Below are 19,971 nucleotides of genomic sequence, written 5' to 3' on the forward strand. Positions count from 1 at the left end.
TTGACCTCTGTGGCTGTCTGGATGGAGGAAACTTTGTCAAGTCTGAGAAAAAAAAACTGATGTTTTTTTCTCTGCTTGAGCTTGAGATTTCATTTCTTTTTCAACTTTAAACTGAAAGTTCGAAAGTTGAAAGAATTAGTGTTCATTAGGCAACTACCAATTCCACAAAGCCAAAATTTCAGCTCATTACATAGCCAATGTTTTGTGTTAACTTTCAAACTATTTAAGTACTGCCAATATATTGTGTTATTACATTATTTAAGAGAATCCTTGGTATTAACAAGGGGAAAAACAATAGACACTCTTGTGTCACTTTTAGTGCACCTACTTTTGTTGTGCTTTTGTGGAAAGTTCGCCTTTAGAAGTCCGTACAAGGGCTACCGTACAAGTAACAAGTAGTTGCTATGCAACCAGAGCCGCGTCTTCTCTCTATGTCACACAATGGCTGAAAGAAGTTGCGATAAAAAGGGGAGCTCGTCTCAACCGGTCGTCTCGCAGGTTTGCAGCGTCATTGTTTCATGTTTATCGTTCAAATGTTTAACAGAACTGTTTGTGTACCGGCAGCAAAAATTAAAACCTAGCGCTAGATAATTATTTGCTTTTTAACGGGTGAACTCGCTGGCCAACAGAGAACACACAAGCTAACTGCTCCGCTAATAAACGGCTCACCAGTTCTCTCTCTTCCAAAATTCTGTGGAAGACAAAAACTGTGCGTTATGAATACAGAACAAACCCATGCAGTCGTGATTGTGTCCAAACATCGGTCATACATTGCTTTTATTCAATGTTCCCGTTCCATAAAACATGTAGCTAATGCAAAGGGGCAAACCTTAGCGAATCAATGTCACAATGCTCTGCTGCTCTGTCTTGTTTAGCCCACGAAACGTCTGTCCTCCAGCAGTAAGGCAAAGGCTGGGAGGTCCAAGAAGGTTGAAGGAAGACCGCCGGCAAAATCTGTATCTGGTCCCACGAAGAAGAACACTGAGGACCTGTTTGCTAAGGAAGAGCATTACAAGTAAGGCGACCTGTTCCAATAGCTGCTGGCTTTGCTTTGATTCAGTTTGAATAATTTTATGTAAAAGTACTTTAGATAAACCCTTCTGATTAATTTTGGTTTAATATTTGTAATCTCTTTTGGTCTAGTTGAACTCTATCGGACTCCTGCTTCAGTTGATTCTGTCATTAAACCCGGGGATAAATTCCTCTTGTCCAAAATTACAATTAATAATCATAAGTGACTTTAACTTAACATTATAGTAAATGCTTCTGATTACCTTAATATCACAAGCAAGAAAGTAAATATGCCATTAACGATCAAATGAGGGTTTTCTGTCTGTCAAAGTTGCCCTAAGGCACTACATGGTGCAAATAGTTCTCCATCTTATTTCCTTCAGACTTTTGAATGCAGAGCTGGAAGCCAAAACAGCAGATCTAGTAAGGCAGGCAGAACAACTTATGGTAAGTTATCAGCATGTTCACAGTAATGAGTTGAACAATACCACATTTGCTGAGACCCGCTCTAAAAGGAAATCTGGCTCTTGGTGTTTATTGGATTTTAGAGAGAACAGAGTGAAGTTCTGGCAAAACCATTATCCACCCTCCTGCTCACGGACATTGAGGATGAAGAAAAGTCAAGGTAATAACTGTCTGAGGCTCAGATCTTTGGAGGCTTTAGGCATGCCACAGCAACGACTGTTGCAAAAGTCAGCGTTTTTTCAAGTGAAGCCTCCATAGAGACCATTGAAATATTCAAGCAGTGTAAGAGAAACAATTTAATCAACAACATAACCAATTTTTTTCTTTTTTTGTATATATTTTCTTTCTTTCTATATGTATTTATCTATTCACCTACAGGATAATAAAGCCTCAACAGTGCACTGTGCAGGAGCCCGGTGTGAAGGTATCAGTTCAGTTTCTAAAGTTCAGCTGTCTGTATTTATAAAATCTGCAGACACTTTGCTCAACAGACACTGGTTTTCAAACCACATGTGAAATGTAGGCCTAGATTGACGTATGTTTTTCTTAAATATTTGCCTGGTTTTTCTTGACAGATGACCAAAAGAAAAGTCACATCAACATCACACAACATGTGTACTGGAAAACAAGGAAATGAGCTTCACTGGAAAACAGCGTAAGTTTGATTGTAAATCATTTGGTAACACTTTACTGACATGACACAGTCATGAACTCATGAACAATAACCATAACCATAACTTTTCATAACAAAACCGAATGACACTTACTAAAAGAAAAGTTATGTCATAAACGTTTCTGACTTGTTTATAATGTTTTATGACACGTTCATAACAGTGTCATGTCACTCTTATGTAGAGTCCTCCAAGTAAAGTTTAACCGATCATTTTGTAAGAAAATAACATGGTGTAGGACATACATAAAAGGTCACGATGTTCTGTTGATTTCAGAACCCCGAAGATGTCTCATGTGGATGATTTAGCAGCTGTGGCAGACTCAGCTGATTGTTTCCTGGCTAAGACGATACGTGGCATGGAGGAGAAGATGGACGACACCGGGATTCATGAAAATGTTGTGGATGATGTGGCTAACGCTGGAGACAATATAGGATCAGGTATGCTTATGTCACTTTGTGAATAATTAACCCCAGTTTTATTCATTAATAGACATGAATAATGTCAAATTAAACATTTTTTAAATTTTGCAAATATTTATGTAACGTCAGGGTTTGATATGTGGTGGTTGTTTCACTGGATGGAGACGGGTAACTTTGTTAAGCAGCACTTTACTCTTCTTCACACTTCATCAGCTCTACAATATCAACAACACTTCCTCGTTTTACTTAATCACATATAGCCGAACTAACCAATCAGGCGATAGCAAAACTTAGACTTTGGTAAACGTGAGGAAAACCAGAGGTAGATTCTTTACTGCTGATGTAGATAATTAAACATGTAAATACGTAAGTACTGACTATACATTTTCAGTAAATTAACTCAAATATATGAATTGACTTGTAAAGCTTACATTTATGTAAAGACATGTTATTTTGTCTTAGAATTACCCAAAAACTCCACAGGTTTTAACAAGCCATTTATTTCACTGTCATACAATCTGTGTTTTATGATATGCAAGTTCTGAACGTATTTTATGACAATAAATGATACATTCATATTTGTTACTGGGGGGGTAGGGCTTCTACGTCTAATTGTGCTGCTCTGTTGTGTTTTGTTTAGGCGTTTCAGATGCTCAAATACGAGTTCTGAAGGCAAAACTACGGATCATGCAAGAAGAACTGGATCAACTCTCATGTGAATATTATAAAAAGGTAATGTAAAATGTGGAGATAAACAATGATTCCGCTAGAACTGTTATTGCCCCTGCTTATCAGCAGAGGGTGACAAAGCTTCATTCAAACAGCTGTGAGTGTGAACCATCCAGTGAGGGGAAGAAAAAGAGATGGCTTTAAACTCAAATAGTGACGACATTGTTTGTAGATAACATTGTGTTTCTGTTGTTGCAGGATGACGAAAATGCTAAACTTAGTGCAAAAATGAAGGAGCTTGAGGAGGAGCGAGCCAGACTGCAGAAAACAACAAACATCCAGCAGACACAGATTGAGAAGCACAGAGCTTTGGCTCTGGAGTCGGACAAAAAAAGTGACGGTCTTCAAGTGCAAGTGTCCGCTTTACACAAGGTCTGTAAAAGACTGACAATAGACTGCAACATATCAATGTTTTCTTAACAACAAACTGTTAAATGTGACACCATCTTCTAGGGGTACATGATTCAGAAAATGTCACGATTCAATTCAAAACTGATTCTCAAATAAAAAACAATTCACAGTAGGTAAATGTAGTTACTTTTCCAATGTGATAGTATACAAGTTATTACAAAAAGTAAATATATATACATATAAATCGATTTTTGGAATTCTATCAAACGACTTTGAATCTACGGCGCTTGAATCGCAATACAAATGTGAATCGATTTTTTTTTGCACACCCCTATCATCTTCCATTACTCATGTGAACTGCTCATGTGTGATCACTTCCTGTCTTCGCAGGAAATAGAAAATCTGAATAGATCCCAGAAACAAGCGGCGGGCGTCCACAGCACTGTGGAGGTTCGCCTGAACAGAGCCTTGGAGGAGGTGGAGAGGTTAAAGACTCAACTCAACAAGATGAACCAGATGAACAAGGTAAGCAAATTACAGTGCTGATAACCACATTATCTAATTATTCAAATTCAGATTTTCATTTTATTACTTCCAGACATTCATTGCAGGAATAACCTAAACAAATAAAACTGAATCCAGTGTGCAGTGCTCAAAATAATTGAAAATTATACAGAGTAACAAACATATCAAATGTGATGTAATGACACTTAATTAAAAAAAAAAACACATTTATAACAATCACAGAGAATTGAATCTTTATTTGAATAAAAATATATTCCACTTGTATAAGGCATAGCAGCAACAAATTGTAATACAATCATCTAATCATTTAATATGGCTATTTTAAAGTCATGTAATTACCAGTGTCTTAGTATTTGTAGTTTAAAGATCAAAAGAAAAATGATGAAACTATCTGTGGACAAGCATAGAATATATTTGAAGATGGAAAGAGGAAAGTTTGTTTAGCACTTTAGATTTACATAAAGCAGCAGCTTCAACTGAATTTCAGTTTTAATTGTTTGCAAATGAGACCTCAGGTTGCACAAATGTTAGGACCTGCTTAACTTCTACTAACTTCAGTCTTTAAAATGATTTTTAAATTAGGACAAGATAAGCGAGGAACATCAGAGTAAAGAAAATCTACTTGCTGAAAACAAAATGCTAAAAAAACAGAAAGCAGAACTCATCGTGGGTTTCAAGAAACAGCTCAAGCTGATTGACATTCTCAAACGACAAAAGGTAAGTGTCTCTGCTCGTCACATACCCTGTTGATACCCACCATCACTGTCGAAATCTTAACTGAGTTTTAGTTTTTTTGTGCAGATGCATTTGGAAGCTGCTAAGCTGCTGTCATTCACGGAAGACGAGTTCATGAAAGCTCTTGACTGGGGGAATTCAGAAACACGGAGAGGTTCAGATATATAGAAGACCTTGAACTCAGAGGGAATTTAGAGATTTGTGTCCCAATTATGATCACATTTAGCCACCAGACAACCTCACATCTTTTCAGGAATGATTTTAATGAAGATCCTGTCAACAAAATCCTAATAAATAAAAACATGTCCTAAAATGATTATGTTGTTTCTGAATGCTAAACAATCATGAATACTGAGAAATGAAGAACGTTGTGGTCACAAAGAATTGCGTCTTAGCACGCTGTAACCTTAAACTGCCATGAGGTGACATAGTATGCAATTCAATTTAATGAATTAAAAATTTAATCATCGCCTTCCCAGCCGTCGTCAGAAAAGATATCTGCCTGGCGTGTTTTAAAGTTTTTTCTGAAGTCTTCATCAAAGTGCTCCAGATCGTCTTCACGGAGCAAGCCCTGAGAATAAATACACTCATGGTCATCTACTTGTTTTAATTACAGACGATACAAACCTGTGGAACTTTACTTATGATTCATACACTGCATCATACCTTTGGTAGGTATCCAAGGAGTTTTGTTGCGTGGCGTTTAAGAAGTCGCTGCCTCTCCTCTTCAATTATCTGCCGACGCAGCGCCTCCCTCTCCTGCTCAATCGCTCTCTCTTTAGCCTCCAGTTCCTTTAAGAGAGAGATCAATGTTATTGTCAAAGCAGGTCATTCAAAACTGACTTTACAATCAAAGATGCACAGTGTCATATTTACAAAGTGTTTTGCTTATGTTCCTCAAATAAATCTTTCACTCCCCCCCCCCAGTTATGCACAGGGGTTCGTACCATGTCAGCCTCATGCTGCCGTCTTCTGTCCTCGATCAGTTTCTCCACCTCGCGCTTGTGCTCAAGTTGCTTCATGCGTCGCTTCTGAGCATTCATCTGCTCCAGCCGATCGTCCTCCGCAAACTTAGCCATCATCATTTTCCTGAAGGCTTCCTCTTCCTCTTTCTCTGCCTGCCTCCGCATCTCTTTGAAAGCCATCTGCTGCTGGCAGGTCTGCTGCATCATCAGCCTCTGTCTGATTTTCTTCTCCATCTCTTCCTGTTAGATGGAAGTTCAGAAAATACATTAAGATCATTTATTTGCCTTTATAAATTCAACCCCGGAGCAATCAGTAGTCTGTGTCTTGTCTCATAATGGTCTTTTTTTTAAAAATTGTTTTTACCATAAAAATATGAATCAATAGTTACTACATGTAATCATTACTTGCACCCCTATTATTAGAAAATAGATTGGCTGAGCATGGATGCTTATAAAGTGAGACAGTAAAGCAATGATACGTACAAGGTCTCTCTGCCTGTTAGCCTCTTCTTGTTCTTCTAAATAAAGTTCCTCACGGACTCGCTCCATCTCTTCACGCTGCTCCCTCTCCTCTTTGATCTTCTCAGACAGCTAGAGGATAACATGGAGGAGTGATTCTTGGTGCCAAATACAGTCACATGCTACTAAATGAACAGATAAAAATATGCGGCATATAAAAAAAAAAAGTTGTCCCAACTATTTTATGAAGATGCTCCTTAGCTTCTTCTCTCTCTTTGATCTTAGCCATTCTGTTCTCCTCCATGTGCTCCTGATGGCTCGCAAACTCCATGATGCGTTTGTTCTCCGCCTCGATCTTTTCTTGCTCCATGCGCCTCCACTCGGCCTGCTGTTTCTTGAATTCTTCTATGTGCTGCTGAGTGGCTCTGACCTTCTCCAGTTTCAGCTGTCTCTCCCTGCAAGGAAACAACTTTTTTTTTTTTTTTTATAAATCCAGCATACTACCAAGTCTTAATGTTTGTTTTTGGTAGAAAACATGCTATAGCCACTATATGTATGCACCACTGAGTGAATTAAAAACGTTTTAATTGAATGCAAAGGCAATATTGCAGTTCAATTGATATTAAATGATTTGACTGAACATCTACTTTCTTAAATTCAACAGATCAGTATAAGCATCATTGGAATTCAATTTTTTTTCTCACACTATCTTATCCTTTGACTGCTGTTTATCAAAAACGTTCCTGGATGCATTGCGCATTCCTGTCTTTAAAGACTTTAAAGGTCCCATGGCATAAAAATTTCACATTGAGGTTTTTTAACATTAATATGAGTTCCCCCAGCCTGCCTATGGTCCCCCAGTGGCTAGAAATGGTGATAGGTGTACACGAGCCCTGGGGATCGTGCTCTGCCTTTGAGAAAATGAAAGCTCAGATGGGCCAATCTGGAATCTGGTTACCTCCCCTTTTTCTGCTTTGTCCGCCCAGAGAATTTGGCTAAGACATTTGTGAGCGAGACATCATGGATTTCAAACAAGCAAAGTGGCAATTGGTCAAGGCTGCCGCACCCCCCCCCCCCCAAAGCCCCTTTTCAATCGCTACAGACACAGAAATGGCACATACTAAGAAAAGTTCATTGTGGGACTGGCTCTAGTGGCTGTAATTCTGCACCAAGGCTGAATTTTGGGAAAGAAACTTCAGATACAGTATTAGGGGACCACTAAGGTCTATATAAAAGAGACTTCAGATACAGTATTAGGGGACCACTAAGGTCTATATAAAAAAGAGACTTCCGATACAGTATTAGGGGACCACTAAGATCCATATAAAAGCATCCAAAAAGCACCATGTCATGGGACCTTTAAGAATTTGGAAAGTGAAGGACTCACATCTGATCCTCCTCGTAAATCTTCCTGACAATCTCATCAACCATGAGTTTCTCTTTGAGGAACTCCTCGTATGCCTCTTGTCTCTTGCGCTCCCTCTCCAGGAGTTGCTGCTCCAGCTGTCTCTGATACTGCGCCAGCTCCTCGTGGCGTTTCTGCTCCAGCTTCTGCTTCTCGACGGCTGCTCGCTCATGTTCACTCTTCATCTTGCGAGCTAAGTCCGCCTCCTCACGCTAATGTCAGAAAAAAACATACACACAGTATATAGCCTGTAGGAAATAGCATGTGTGTATTTAGAATTTTGTAAAGTTAAGGAGCTAGGAGGAATAACAATCTTTTTTTTACTAAATTGACCCTAAGTATAATTTCAACTATTTTGATAAATATGGGCACTGATGCATAAAGCTAATCAAACCTTTTGTCAACAAACTATATATAATGAATAGTCCCTTAATGCATTTTCTATATTTAACAACAAAGGATTACTGCCCGGTGGCTAATATGCAAAGAAAAGCATCCAGAGTTTTTTAAAGTACAATATTTTGAGGAACAGACTCAACCGACATCTTTCACAACAAGCAGTTCAGATTGGTTGTTTTTTGGTAAATTATTGAAATGAATGAGGACAGTGCTCACCATTGTGTCAAACCTCATAGCTTCCTGCTCAGCAATCTGTGCAGCTCTTTCCTTATTCACATATGCAGACTTCAGCTTTGACTCCAGCTCTCGAAGCTCAATGCTGAAAAGTATTTAAATAGACTACAGTCTAATGATACATGAACATATATTTTGAACCCCCCCCCCCCCCCCCCCCAAAAAGAAAAACTGTCCCATGCCCTCTAAAAATTCCCATCATCATTATTATTGACCCTAGCTAACATGTGTTCATGCTATGCTACTGTAGTTCTAACATAAATTCCATCCACATTTTAATATTCAGGGGAGATGTATTTTTTCAATAATCTCAGAATAATTTGCGGTTACCACCCCAACCTTTATCACTGTGAAGTCTTAGAAATAATAAGCCTTTCTGTATGGTCACCCAATTTACATAATGTTGGTATTTAATTAGAGTTAAAAAAAATAATGAAGAATAGTAATGAAGAAACCAAAGCAGACATAGATGACACAAAAGCAACAAGTGTTACATGTGTATATTAACCCAGAATATACAGTAAGTCCCGTTAATGCAGTAAGTGTGCGTACCTGTTCTCTTGAATATACTGCCTCATTTTCTCCTCTCTTTGGGTCTCATAGTTGATGCGGGCCAGCTCTTTAGCCATTCTCTCCTCTTGTTCAAGTTGCTTTTCTCGATTTATCTTCTCCTCCTCTGCCTGCAAGTCAAGTTTAATTATGATAATCTGCATCTGAGTTTAGCTAAATTATAAGTAATACCTTGATGATACAGTGTATTGTTGTGTTGTGTAAAACACGGCTTTTCAAATTTGGGATCTGGAGCCACCAATGGGCTGTGGTTTTGTCAAATGCCAATAAAAAATAAATTAACTATTGATAAATGTAGACTATTGTCCATTTCCTTACAATCTCTCCATGTTAACCACAAAATGAGGTTGCTTTAAAAACGAAAAATTCTTAAATGTTTTCACCTGTTTCAAACACCTGAATTGGAATCCACATTTGTGATTTCTTTTCAGCAGAAATTAAAGGACAGTTCAGTCTGATTATTAGATCAAGTTCTATTCTACAGTAAAAGAACCATTCATTGCCACCAGAAAAGGATGCATCACTGTAGAACAAACAAACAGAAGTTCAGTACACAGTGATGAACGCGTGGATGGGATAGACTGTACACAGGAATTACCTCTTGGGGATTAATTAAGTTTTCTGTATCTGAAAATGTTCTGGAACTGAACCTCAAAATAAGTAAAAAAATAAAACAAAGTCTATTTAACAATTATATTAAATTTCCTCATAATAATTGTATGACCTCTTTAATGTAGTCATAACAGTACAGCAGACAATTCAAAGAAACCCTGACACCATCTCCATTACTACCTCATTTCTTTGCACTACAGCTATTCAGTCATATTGCACAGTATACATGTATACACATTGCTATTTTTTTTCTTCAAAACTGCTATTACTTAAGTATTTTATTCTACATTTGTTTATTTATATTTTACTGTATATTTTATATTGTCTTATTTAAACCATTTATGTGTGGCATGACTAGTGTGAAATCCTGTATCGTATGACAACAAAGCTAATCCGTGTGTTTCGTGGGTGTTTCAGCTATAATGGTCACAAGTGTCTGTTCTGCTCTTAGACAAGAAATGGAGATGTCAGGGTCTGGAACACAGTTTGCTGCTGGAGGCGGCAAGAACTTTTTCTAACAAAACATAATTGAGACTAGCAACTTGTTAACTATATAACATTATCTGCACAACAGAATAACATACAGTACCTTCAGCAGAGCGGTTTCCATTTGCCTCTCCTTGAGTTCGTCCTGCGCCTGTCGCAGGTATCTCCTCTTCTCATAGTTGTCCTCGTCCCGCACACCGGCCTGCAGCTGCCGTTCCCTGTCCACACGCCGGGCCTCCTGCTGCCTGAGCTGCTCCTGGTTCTGGCGCCGAGACATTAACCTCTGCTGCTGGCTGTACGTCCAGTTCCGACTCTGTCCCAGTGAAAAAGACACATAAGAAACCATTTAACCATAATCTAAATAGGTGAGCAATAACAAATGATGCGTTAACATTGTGGTAACTAGCTATAGCTGCTCTGTTTGTAGCAGTGAAGCTAGCTAACGTTAACGCTAACTTCGGTTTGGCAACAAGGATTTACCATATTTGCGGCGCTTTCGTCGATTCCCGCCTTTTTGAATTAAAGCCTCCTAAGTCTTTAATGCGAAAACAATTTTGGATTAATTAGCTAACTTTCATTTCATTTCGATGCACTGTCGTTTCATTTCGATGCACTGAGCGATTAATTAGCCGTTGTTAACCTGAGATGACGCCCGGTTGTTTGGCGTTTCGTTGTCCTGGCAACGCCGCGGTCCCCATACGTTCAGCCAATGAAAACGAACGTTGACAATGACGTCTGGTCCGGGAAAATCAAAAGTGCGAGTCTCCTGCACATCGCCACACATCAACAATCGAATATTTTGTAATACGAAGTCAGAATCTGTTTGCACTTATTTGGTGATTTTTTTTTTAAATGTATATTTGTACATATAACGTAAAGTATATTCATAATTATTCATAAAATATCTTCAATAACACTGGTCAATCTGTTGCAGTTGGGAAGACTTAAATTAAATCTTTGTTTTATTGTAGCCTAAATGTGTTAATTTTACATACATAGCAACATTTCCCTGAACTGTGATTTGTATTTTTTTCTTTTATACATATTTATTGTACTATTAATTGTATATTTGTTTAATACTAATCAATTTCATAAAACTGAAATGCTTATTTGCACAATAGTGCACTGTGAATCTGGATGTTTTTCTGTTTAAGAAAAAAAAAACGTCACTTCACCGACAGATTTCTAATTTATACACAGAAATGTTTTGTACTGTTTAACAATTAAATTTAAATACCCAAAAGTGCCATAATGTTTAAAGTGTGTATTTGTCTATTCTAGTACAGTATGTTGTATAGCCTATGGTAAAGGTATCAAATCAAATGCTTTCAAGAGCAACATTCAGAAAACACACACATCCATGCACACACACAGACTTCTTTTGTAAGAAAGATTTATTTACATAACAGGAAAACGGATCAAAACCCAGTTGAGTATGGATTTCTTAGGAAAATGTGTCCTAGGCAAAGCAAAATCTTTGGAGGAATGTATTCAAAACAGACTCAGGGTCACAATTACAGTGCCATCATAGACATGGTTGCATTTACTGACTTGCTCAAAATATACTAATAGTGAGAGTGAAAAACCTTAAAAACCTATGAAATAAACAACAACTTTTAAGTCACAAAGTAAACATCTTTTTGTATAAAATAATCCAAGAGCTACAGGGAGTTACTTTTTTTTTTTTCCACCTTTCACCTGCGTAAAAAATTGGTTGACAGAGTTCATCGAGTTGAAGTGTCATGCTGAGCACATCCACCAAAAGTAATGTGTTTACAAATCTTTTACGAGCAGCACGTTCAACACAGTTAAAAGTGTTATTCTGCTCATTCCTCCAATAGTTGTGGTTATTTTCTAGCTAATAATTTCCAACCATTGTGTAATTCTTCTGTTTTATCCACACTTTACACAGATCTGATACCTTTTTTCTTAGGGAATACAATTTTGAAACTAGCATTATCTATACATGCACTATTTACTTCTTATTAGTATAGCAACTGAGTGATAAGCCAAAACCAGTTGGTAACAATATAATGTACCACATCAATCATGAACCAGTATTTCTGCCATAAACCAGGAATTAGTTTGGGTGTTGAGTTCAACTAATCTTTATCTAGAATAGCAAACTCCACTTATAAAATTATTACAACATTATTTTAGTATTTGTACTTATGGGGACTACATCAAGAATATAAAATTGCATCAATAAATCACTGGAGAGCGTGAGCGGTATATTCTGTTCCACGGAATAAGTTTGCAGTCAGGTGTGTCCATCTTTCTCAGTTAAAAGGTGTTCTACTCAAAATACTGAAAAACAACAACAGAGGGCTGAGATTGCCTCCACACAGCTCTCTCAGACAGTTCCCCAATATATGAAATACCCACTCTTTTTCAGTCACATGCACTAACATGTACACGTGGCTGGACCGGCTATCAAAGCAAAGAACACAGAAGCTCAGATTACAACAGAGGGAGAGGAACTTCTCTCTTTCAGAACATTTTACTTCACTATATCTTTACATAGAAAATATTTGTTTGCTTTTACATTAATGTTCAGAATGTCAAGTACAGTCCCTTTAGGCAAATCATCTAATTGCCACCGGGGATCAGGATCAGAGCCTAATACTGTCCTCTTTATGCCAGATGTTCTTTGTTTTTCAAGGACAACTTCGAACAGTTTTTGCATTTTTTAAGAAATACAAAAATGAGCAACAATCATCAGTTCCATTTCTGATGTTTAAAAGTATATCTATGCAAATTCTTTTATTACATAGTTACATAGTTTATGGGGCAACTAAGAACACTGTGGTGGATGTTTTTTGTATTCATAAATAAGAAGATAGTTTACATCTATTCATGCAATGGAAGCTTGAGAGAAAAGAAATATGATAAAATATTATTCCTGTTGATATTGACTTGTCAAACACACAAATCTTGAGGTGATTAGTGGCCAAAGCAACATTATCATATGTTTCTAAAAGAAACAATGCAGAGGTATGACTGATGATTCATTATCTTCTCATGTTTCATGTACATTGTTTAGTTGATGTAAAGGTTTTCTGATTTAGTTTGTGGTTTCCCAGTCTCGGGCCCAGGGAGCGGCTCTATGACACGTTCACTAGTCTCGGGCCCAGGGAGCGGCTTTGTGACATGTTCACAAGTCTTGGGCTCAGGGAGCGGCTCTATGACACGTTCACTAGTCTCGGGCCCAGGGAGCGGCTCTGTGACATGTTCACAAGTCTTGGGCTCAGGGAGCGGCTCTATGACATGTTCATTAGTCTCGGGCTCAGGGAGCGGCTCTGTGACATGTTCACAAGTCTCGGGTTCAGGAAGCGGCTCTATGACATGTTCTCTAGTCTTGGGCTCAGGGAGCGGCTCTATGACATGTTCTCTAGTCTCGGGCTCAGGGAGCGGCTCTATGACATGTTCTCTAGTCTCGGGCTCAGGGAGCGGCTCTATGACATGTTCTCTAGTCTTGGGCTTAGAGAGCGGCTTTATGACATGTTCTCTAGTCTCGGGCTCATGGACCTGCTCTATGACATGTTGTTCCATAGTCTTATGCTCAGGAAGTGGCTCTATAACATGTTCTCTAGTCTTGGGCTCAGGGAGCAGCTCTAGGACATGTTCCTTAGTCTCATGTTCAGGGACCTGCTCTATGACATGTTGTTCCCTAGTCTCATGCTCAGGAAGCGGCTCTATGAAATCTTGGCTCTCTGAGTTACCCACTGACTCTTCGCAGAGATCCAAATCTCTGTCTGATGTACAGCTAGACGATAAAGGGGGCAGGGACGACTGCTTTAAGTGTCCTTCAGAGGAACCTTCAACAAAACTTGTTTCTGTGGAACCCTTTTCCTGATCACCTGCTAGTAGCATGGGCTGTGACTGTAGTTGGTCAACAGTGGCGAGAGTAACACTTTCAGATGTCACACTTTCATCTGGTTTCAAGTCCATTTCCTTTGGTCTTTGAGAAGGCGCTGAATTCAAGACGTACAAGACTTTTGCTGGCTGCCCTAAAATGAGATGCCTGCACGAAAAGAAGAGGACATCACTGTTAAAGAATCCCTTAAAATTTACATGTAACCTTTCGTTAAATAATTTTATCAATTTGTTAACCGAACACGCTCCTACGAAACATTATTATACAGCAGTACTGGGTAATTGTTTACAAGAAATCTATACTTAGTGATGTTGAAGAAATTTCTTCAACAATTTCTTCAACATCGTCTTTGTACCAACAGCTGTCTCGCTGTCTGTTAGTGTGACGATTGCTGAAGCACAAATGCTCCATGCAACTATGGTTAAAATGAAACCATTAGTTTGGCTATGTAAAAAATTCTTCATCCACGTAGATAAAGAAGAATAAGTGTTCCAACTGGTTTATATATTTATTTATTATTTTAAGACGGGGCGCCAACGTGAAAGCAGTTTTCTTTTTCTTACATGCAGTTTAATTTCAGTTGGACTCAGATTTTACTAAATGTTCTTTGGTCTTTGACATTGTCAAGTGTTTTTTAATAGATTAAAGATAGTGAAGTGATGTAATGTGGGTAGTAGTTCCTACTCACACTCGATCTTTGGCTTTGTTATCTGCTGGGTTAAAAACAAGAGACAACGTTTTCAAGAAACGTATAACACTAAATACTCTATGATTCAGGTGGTCCATGCAGTAGAGCATATACCTTTCTCCTGAATGACTTTGCATACGTGATTTGGTCTGTCAGTTAAATGTTTGGTCATCAGGTCACCGCCTGATGCGCCTGCGAGGAGGTCACAGTTCAGACAGACCAGGGTAAATCTGGGGGGGAAACAGAATTGTATGCTTTCATCAGTTTCAAACAGAAAACAATCTCTATTGTTGAATGCAGACTAGACGTAGGGCGTTTTCACACCTGCCTCCTTTGGTCCGGACTTTTGGACTTTTCAATTTGGTACAAACCAACATTGCAGGTGAGAAAGGTGCCTTAGACCACGGTCCGATCAAAAGAGGTGGTCTCGGTCCAGATCAAACTGAACCATGGTCCAGTTTGTTTTTAGTGTGTTTATAGTTCTTTAAGGAATAGCTCGGTGCTTACTGTGTAGGCTACTGTACATGAGAGTGAGCGACGGTGAATCAGCTCAGAGCAGACAGCGGTAGGCTATCAGAGCAGAGAATACATCAGCAATTTACTTGTTAAATGGTAGTAAATGTACAGTGTAGGTTTCCGTTTGTCTCTGAATAAATGCTCCAGAAAGAAAGTTCCCGTGTCTAGCTTCTCAGCATCGCGACAAAAAGAGCAGTGGCAGTACGGGAGAGCAGCAGTCAGTTGAAAAAACTCCCGACACAGAGAGAGGATACGAGAGGACGGGAAAGCCCGTCTACAAACCAATCAATTCTAAGCATCTGGAGACGCAGCTTACGTATGTGATGACGGCAGGACATAGTTTTGTCACGTGTAGATCTTTAGTGCACTTGCATAACTGCAGTGTGAAACAAAAACTTATCGGATCAAATGTATACAATGTAACAAAAACATGATACATGGTCCGGACCTTGGTTCATACTTTAAGGTGTGAAAACGCCCTTAATGAAGCGTACTTACCTTGGTGCAGAAGGATATTTCTTATGGTCCATTTTCAAAAATCTGTTTTTGGTTATGGTACTATGGAATCTAACAAAAGGCCAAATAAAGATTTGTCACAAGATTTGTCAGATAAACACACTGGGCCTAAAAATGAAGTAATTGTTTTTTTTACTCACCTTATCATATGATTCCCAATGGAGACTTTGCAACTTGTCCGATATTTGCACGCACCACAATTTGAAAGCATTGGGAAATGAGAAAAGAAGTGATCAACTCGTGTGTTGCATTCAATGCAAGTGAACCGCCCTCCATTGATTCTGAAATTTGGAAATTAAAAAGAGAGCACAAGACATTCAAACATTTAAAATAATTCATTTTTTGAGGCCAGTCAAATTTTAAGACACTGAAAAGGATAAACAAGGATAAATATGTTGTTTATTTTACTCATTCATATAATGTCATATGTCATGTCATTTAACAATATAAGTTGGTTCATTATTGCAGATCTACAAACTAATAACAGAAAATAAAATTGTGTGCCGAAAAGTCTGCAGGTTCCTACTTTTATTCTACTAGTCTAAACTCTTCTATTACAGCACTACATTACCTTATGTCCCATCTGCTTAAAAACCCATATCTCATGCCAGCATATTGTTTTTGATTACTGAGCCCAATTAGCCAAATATCACATTAGTTCTCATTAGTTGTTTTTTTTTAAAGAAAGACATCCCACACTATCTGCCATACACCATATTATTTTTAGCCAGCCTAATGAAGACTGTCTGGAAAATTAATTGAAAATGCAATTATCCATGTTGTGTATTGCTCGGCTTTAATACCGGCCATTAATCTGCTGCCACCCTGTCATGAATACCCAGGAGGCAGGGCTTGATATTAGTGGTCGGGGAGGCCAAATCCATTCATTAAAATCATAACACCCCCACACAAGGAGTGTGGTACAAAGTCTGGTAAGCTCCCTTCTTTCTAACACCACACCCCCCAAGATATTTCTAATTTTCAAACTTGTATTTCTTGGACCCAACCGACGCTGACTCAAGTGACGTCACTTGAAGTAATTTATCAGACATAAAGCAGTTACCAACCTAAAAACCTTTAGAAATAAAAAGTCTTGTTTGTCTGTATTAGAAAAGAATTCTTTTTTAATGAAAACTATATTAGTTATTGCTGCAGTGTCTTTGATTACTGTGTGAAAAAGCCATACCTGAGATTCCTGAGCGCCAGATTGTGCTTGGGAGTATTCCGGTTATCTTGCTTCTTACTTTGAGAAGCCTTGGTTTTTCCTGCTCCAGAGATGTTTGACTTAAACTTGGATACACTGCCTGGAGGTTTGGTTTGCGGATTGAAACTTAGTGTTTCTGGACTGACAATAAAGCCAGATTGATCAGGGGAGGTCACCAATGTGGGTGTCTTTCCTGTAAGGGAGGCTCGAATGGTCACCTGCAAAGAGAACACCATGTGCATGGACGCTGTTTAAATTAGTTTTATTCTATGAATAGTTGAAAAAGAAAAAAAAAGGTCTAAAACAAATGTCGTACTGATCTTGTAATGACAGGGTCAGACCTTTGTTCCTGGAGGAAGGCCTTCGAGGGCTTTAGGTTTTCTGAAAGTCTTGTGGACGTGAGTCTTGTGATCCACTTTCTCCCTGTAAGTGAGAAAATTCAGTCTGCATTTTCCACAGCGATGGATCCCTTTTTTCTGAAATAGAAAAAAAAAACATTGCAGTGCACTATACATAAAAACGTAACAAGTGGCGCGACCAGAGGCTGATTTGTTATATTCTTTCAGTGTATCCAAATAACAAGCAAGAAATACTTTCATTGCTATTAATAGGGCAGCAATCAATTTTGTTTACTTCCAACTCATATTTATTGCTCCTTTAGGGCAGATGAAGAGAACAATGTTTTATTGTTAGCCTTTTATATATTACAGCAAGGTGCAAGGCAGACAACTAAATCAATCCAACCTTGGAGTTGGAGCCAATAGCACAAACTAACAGGGTGTTTAAACTCCTGCAAAGACAGTTTTAACGATCTTGTGCAATGCAATCTGTTTACAGTTGTGTAAACACATTGCTGCTGCTGACCATGACTCTATATCTACATTATATTTCAAATGACACAGAAATGCTTAACTAGCTTTACAAAAAACACTAGAAAAAAATGCAGCATCTTACCTGATGTTTCATGTAGTGTTGCATGTACATATGACTACTTCTAAGAACTTTGAGACAGAAGGGACAGAGCAGGTCTTTTGTGTTTTCATGGACACTTCGGAAATGCGTCTCCACATCCGTGAAGAAGGACGACCTGAAATTGCAGACCTGTCGAATCAGTAAAACAGAATTTTAGTATCAGTGAATGTTTTCCAACATTAAACCAAATTACAGCTCAGTATTAAGTGACAGACCTGGCAGACATAGGGCATTTCCCCAGGCTTGTGGTTGTCCTTCATGTGCTCCAGGAGAACTTGCTCTGACTCAAACGCTAGCTCACATATCTTACAATTGGCTTGAAAAGGAAAGAAAAGAAAGTTACAAATGGCCACTAAGCAAATTGTCATGTCAGATCGAGCCGTAAAGACAATTATGTTTTACTTGAGGATTCGATCGGGCTGTGAGCGCTCTCAATGTGGCACTGCAGCTGAAATGGAGTCATGTACTGTCTGTAGCAATGCTGGCAAGTTGTGTGGCTTTCCCAGCTCTCGCTGTTCTGTTTTTCAAGCTCCAGGTGGTGCTTCATGTGGTTCATGAACCTGCAAGAGAGGAGACACAGACACACCTTTAATAAGACAAGAAGAAATCATTGAATGGCCCTGTACTGATTTATTTGAATTTAATGGAATCTGGTGCAAAAGCCATTCATGTACATTCAACAAATGCAATAATGGTTTCATTAACAGGATGAATTCAAATAGAGCTGAAGCAATTATCTCAAAGTCAATTGCCATTAATTTATCTGCAACAATTTTAATAATGGAGTTACTTGTTTCAATAATTTTTACATGACTTCAATGGGGGGGGGGGGGGGGAATCACCAGACGCCTCCCGATATGACATCATCACGATAGTTACGCCACAATACAATATTATTGCGATTTTAAACATTACAATATTCTGCAATATATTACCTTTTTTCCAACTTCTAATTTTAAACAATTTCAAATGATGTCCCCAAAAGAAAACTTTGTCAACATCTGTTTTATCTAAAGATAAATTTCACTGTTTGTTCATATCACTAAAATTCTATTGCTGCAAAATGAGATTGTCAAGCAGACAATCTGACCAACACATACTGTATGTAATAAAAGATACTTGGCGACTGTGTCAATACAGTATTGCCACTGAAAATATCGCAATACTACGCTGTATTGATTTTTTTTCCTACCCCTAAACTTCAGCAGTTAAAATATGGCGATTTCTGCTATTCTTTGTCATATATGGCAGTGATTTGTATATCTTTGGGTTTTGTGCATTTTGTCAACACTTACTTGACATTAATAGACTAAACAATTGCCCAAATAATGAAGAAAATTATGGTAAAACTAGCAGCTCTAAAAATCACAAAACCTCTTTATTAGTTCCCCAGATGGTACCATTATCACACCCACACACGAGATTTGCGCAGTATTTCCATTTAAAAAAAAGATGCAATTAAATAAAAAAATGTCAAGTATTAGGGGGGGGGGGGGGGGGAAAATTATATTCTTGGCCTGTGTGCATACAGTGGTTATGGTCCAGGTCCCAAAGGTTTTAAAGATAAATGAAGTAATCTCCTTGCACCTCATTTTCTAAGCATGTATAATGGCAGTTATAATATCTGCAATTACACAAAGATTTTTGTTTTGCCTAATGATGTAGTGCTCCACAGTTACCTGCCACTGCTGCCCTGAAGAGGCACGTCCCATTTTTCAGCCTGTACATTCTGCTGCCTCAGCTCCCCTAATAGAAATTCTTCTGTGGATGAACTATGACCTCTGTAAGATGGTAGGGAGGGGTTTGCAGTACAAATGTGTTTCCCCATTAAAAGCAGCTTACTGAAGCTTTTTTTGCAATGTTCTGAAGCAAAGTTATTTTATCAGAGGAGTAGATCTTACGCCACATAAACCAGCAGTCATTTTTCATCTTTAGGCCCATGAGGGAAAATGGTCGGATACTGTCATCCATCTGGGAGGAAAACTGCACTGAGGGCCAAGAAAGACAACCACACTGTCTTAACTGGCATGGACAGATATCAGCCAGGCCCAGTCTGCATTTTAAGAGCATATTAACTACTGTATGTAGTTTCTGAATGGCTCGGCCTTATGGAGTTTTTACAAACAGTCAGAGGTCAGGTGAGGAGGAGGCAGGGATTG

At 38.5% G+C, this 19,971-nt stretch overlaps 3 protein-coding genes across 7 annotated transcripts in view; 1 reads left to right on the plus strand and 2 right to left on the minus strand.

The window, feature by feature from the left end:
* Positions 1 to 224: 224 nt before the first annotated feature.
* tex9 (testis expressed 9) lies at positions 225 to 5,222 on the plus strand. The gene is made up of 12 exons (XM_032514591.1): positions 225 to 498; positions 876 to 1,015; positions 1,395 to 1,458; positions 1,560 to 1,636; positions 1,855 to 1,900; positions 2,052 to 2,131; positions 2,424 to 2,587; positions 3,210 to 3,301; positions 3,497 to 3,670; positions 4,040 to 4,174; positions 4,757 to 4,891; positions 4,976 to 5,222. Exons 1-12 carry the CDS (start codon positions 442 to 444, stop codon positions 5,075 to 5,077), a joined length of 1,266 nt encoding a protein of 421 aa, XP_032370482.1. The 5' UTR covers positions 225 to 441; the 3' UTR covers positions 5,078 to 5,222.
* mns1 (meiosis-specific nuclear structural 1) lies at positions 4,963 to 10,746 on the minus strand. The gene is made up of 10 exons (XM_032514580.1): positions 10,520 to 10,746; positions 10,143 to 10,352; positions 8,924 to 9,051; positions 8,354 to 8,456; positions 7,721 to 7,950; positions 6,572 to 6,788; positions 6,358 to 6,465; positions 5,857 to 6,114; positions 5,576 to 5,701; positions 4,963 to 5,480 (listed from the first exon to the last, which is right to left on the minus strand). The coding sequence occupies exons 1-10, from the start codon at positions 10,520 to 10,522 to the stop codon at positions 5,370 to 5,372; spliced, it is 1,494 nt and encodes a 497-aa protein (XP_032370471.1). The 5' UTR covers positions 10,523 to 10,746; the 3' UTR covers positions 4,963 to 5,369.
* A 672-nt stretch (positions 10,747 to 11,418) lies between these two features.
* znf280d (zinc finger protein 280D) overlaps positions 11,419 to 19,971 on the minus strand; it is a 15,540-nt gene continuing 6,987 nt past the window's right edge. For 2 of the 5 annotated variants that reach the window (XM_032514098.1, XM_032514080.1), the window contains exons 9-18: positions 18,215 to 18,372; positions 18,028 to 18,128; positions 17,795 to 17,941; positions 17,182 to 17,316; positions 16,823 to 17,058; positions 15,777 to 15,917; positions 15,619 to 15,687; positions 14,719 to 14,834; positions 14,605 to 14,629; positions 11,419 to 14,063 (exon numbers count right to left, since the gene is read on the minus strand). In XM_032514098.1, coding sequence (XP_032369989.1) covers positions 13,079 to 14,063; positions 14,605 to 14,629; positions 14,719 to 14,834; positions 15,619 to 15,687; positions 15,777 to 15,917; positions 16,823 to 17,058; positions 17,182 to 17,316; positions 17,795 to 17,941; positions 18,028 to 18,128; positions 18,215 to 18,372 — 2,113 coding nt within the window. In that variant the 3' untranslated portion in view covers positions 11,419 to 13,078. Of the gene's footprint in view, positions 14,064 to 14,155; positions 14,630 to 14,718; positions 14,835 to 15,618; positions 15,688 to 15,776; positions 15,918 to 16,822; positions 17,059 to 17,181; positions 17,317 to 17,794; positions 17,942 to 18,027; positions 18,129 to 18,214; positions 18,373 to 19,971 lie in introns of those variants that run through there. The other 3 variants (XM_032514108.1, XM_032514088.1, XM_032514118.1) reach the window with 3 other exon arrangements.

Source organism: Etheostoma spectabile, chromosome 1 (assembly GCF_008692095.1).
Source record: "Etheostoma spectabile isolate EspeVRDwgs_2016 chromosome 1, UIUC_Espe_1.0, whole genome shotgun sequence".
In the NCBI taxonomy this organism is placed as follows: Eukaryota; Metazoa; Chordata; class Actinopteri; order Perciformes; family Percidae; genus Etheostoma; species Etheostoma spectabile.

Coding starts and splice junctions, on each gene's coding strand:
- tex9 (XM_032514591.1), top strand. CDS start 442: ATGGCTGAAAGAAGTTGCGATAAAAAGGGGAGCTCGTCTCAACCGGTC. Junction 1,637..1,854: donor GAGGATGAAGAAAAGTCAAG/GTAATAACTGTC, acceptor ATTCACCTACAG/GATAATAAAGCCTCAACAGT. Junction 3,302..3,496: donor CATGTGAATATTATAAAAAG/GTAATGTAAAAT, acceptor CTGTTGTTGCAG/GATGACGAAAATGCTAAACT.
- mns1 (XM_032514580.1), bottom strand. Junction 6,466..6,571: donor AGGAGCATCTTCATAAAATA/GTTGGGACAACT, acceptor GTTATCCTCTAG/CTGTCTGAGAAGATCAAAGA. Junction 5,481..5,575: donor TCCTTGGATACCTACCAAAG/GTATGATGCAGT, acceptor ATTTATTCTCAG/GGCTTGCTCCGTGAAGACGA.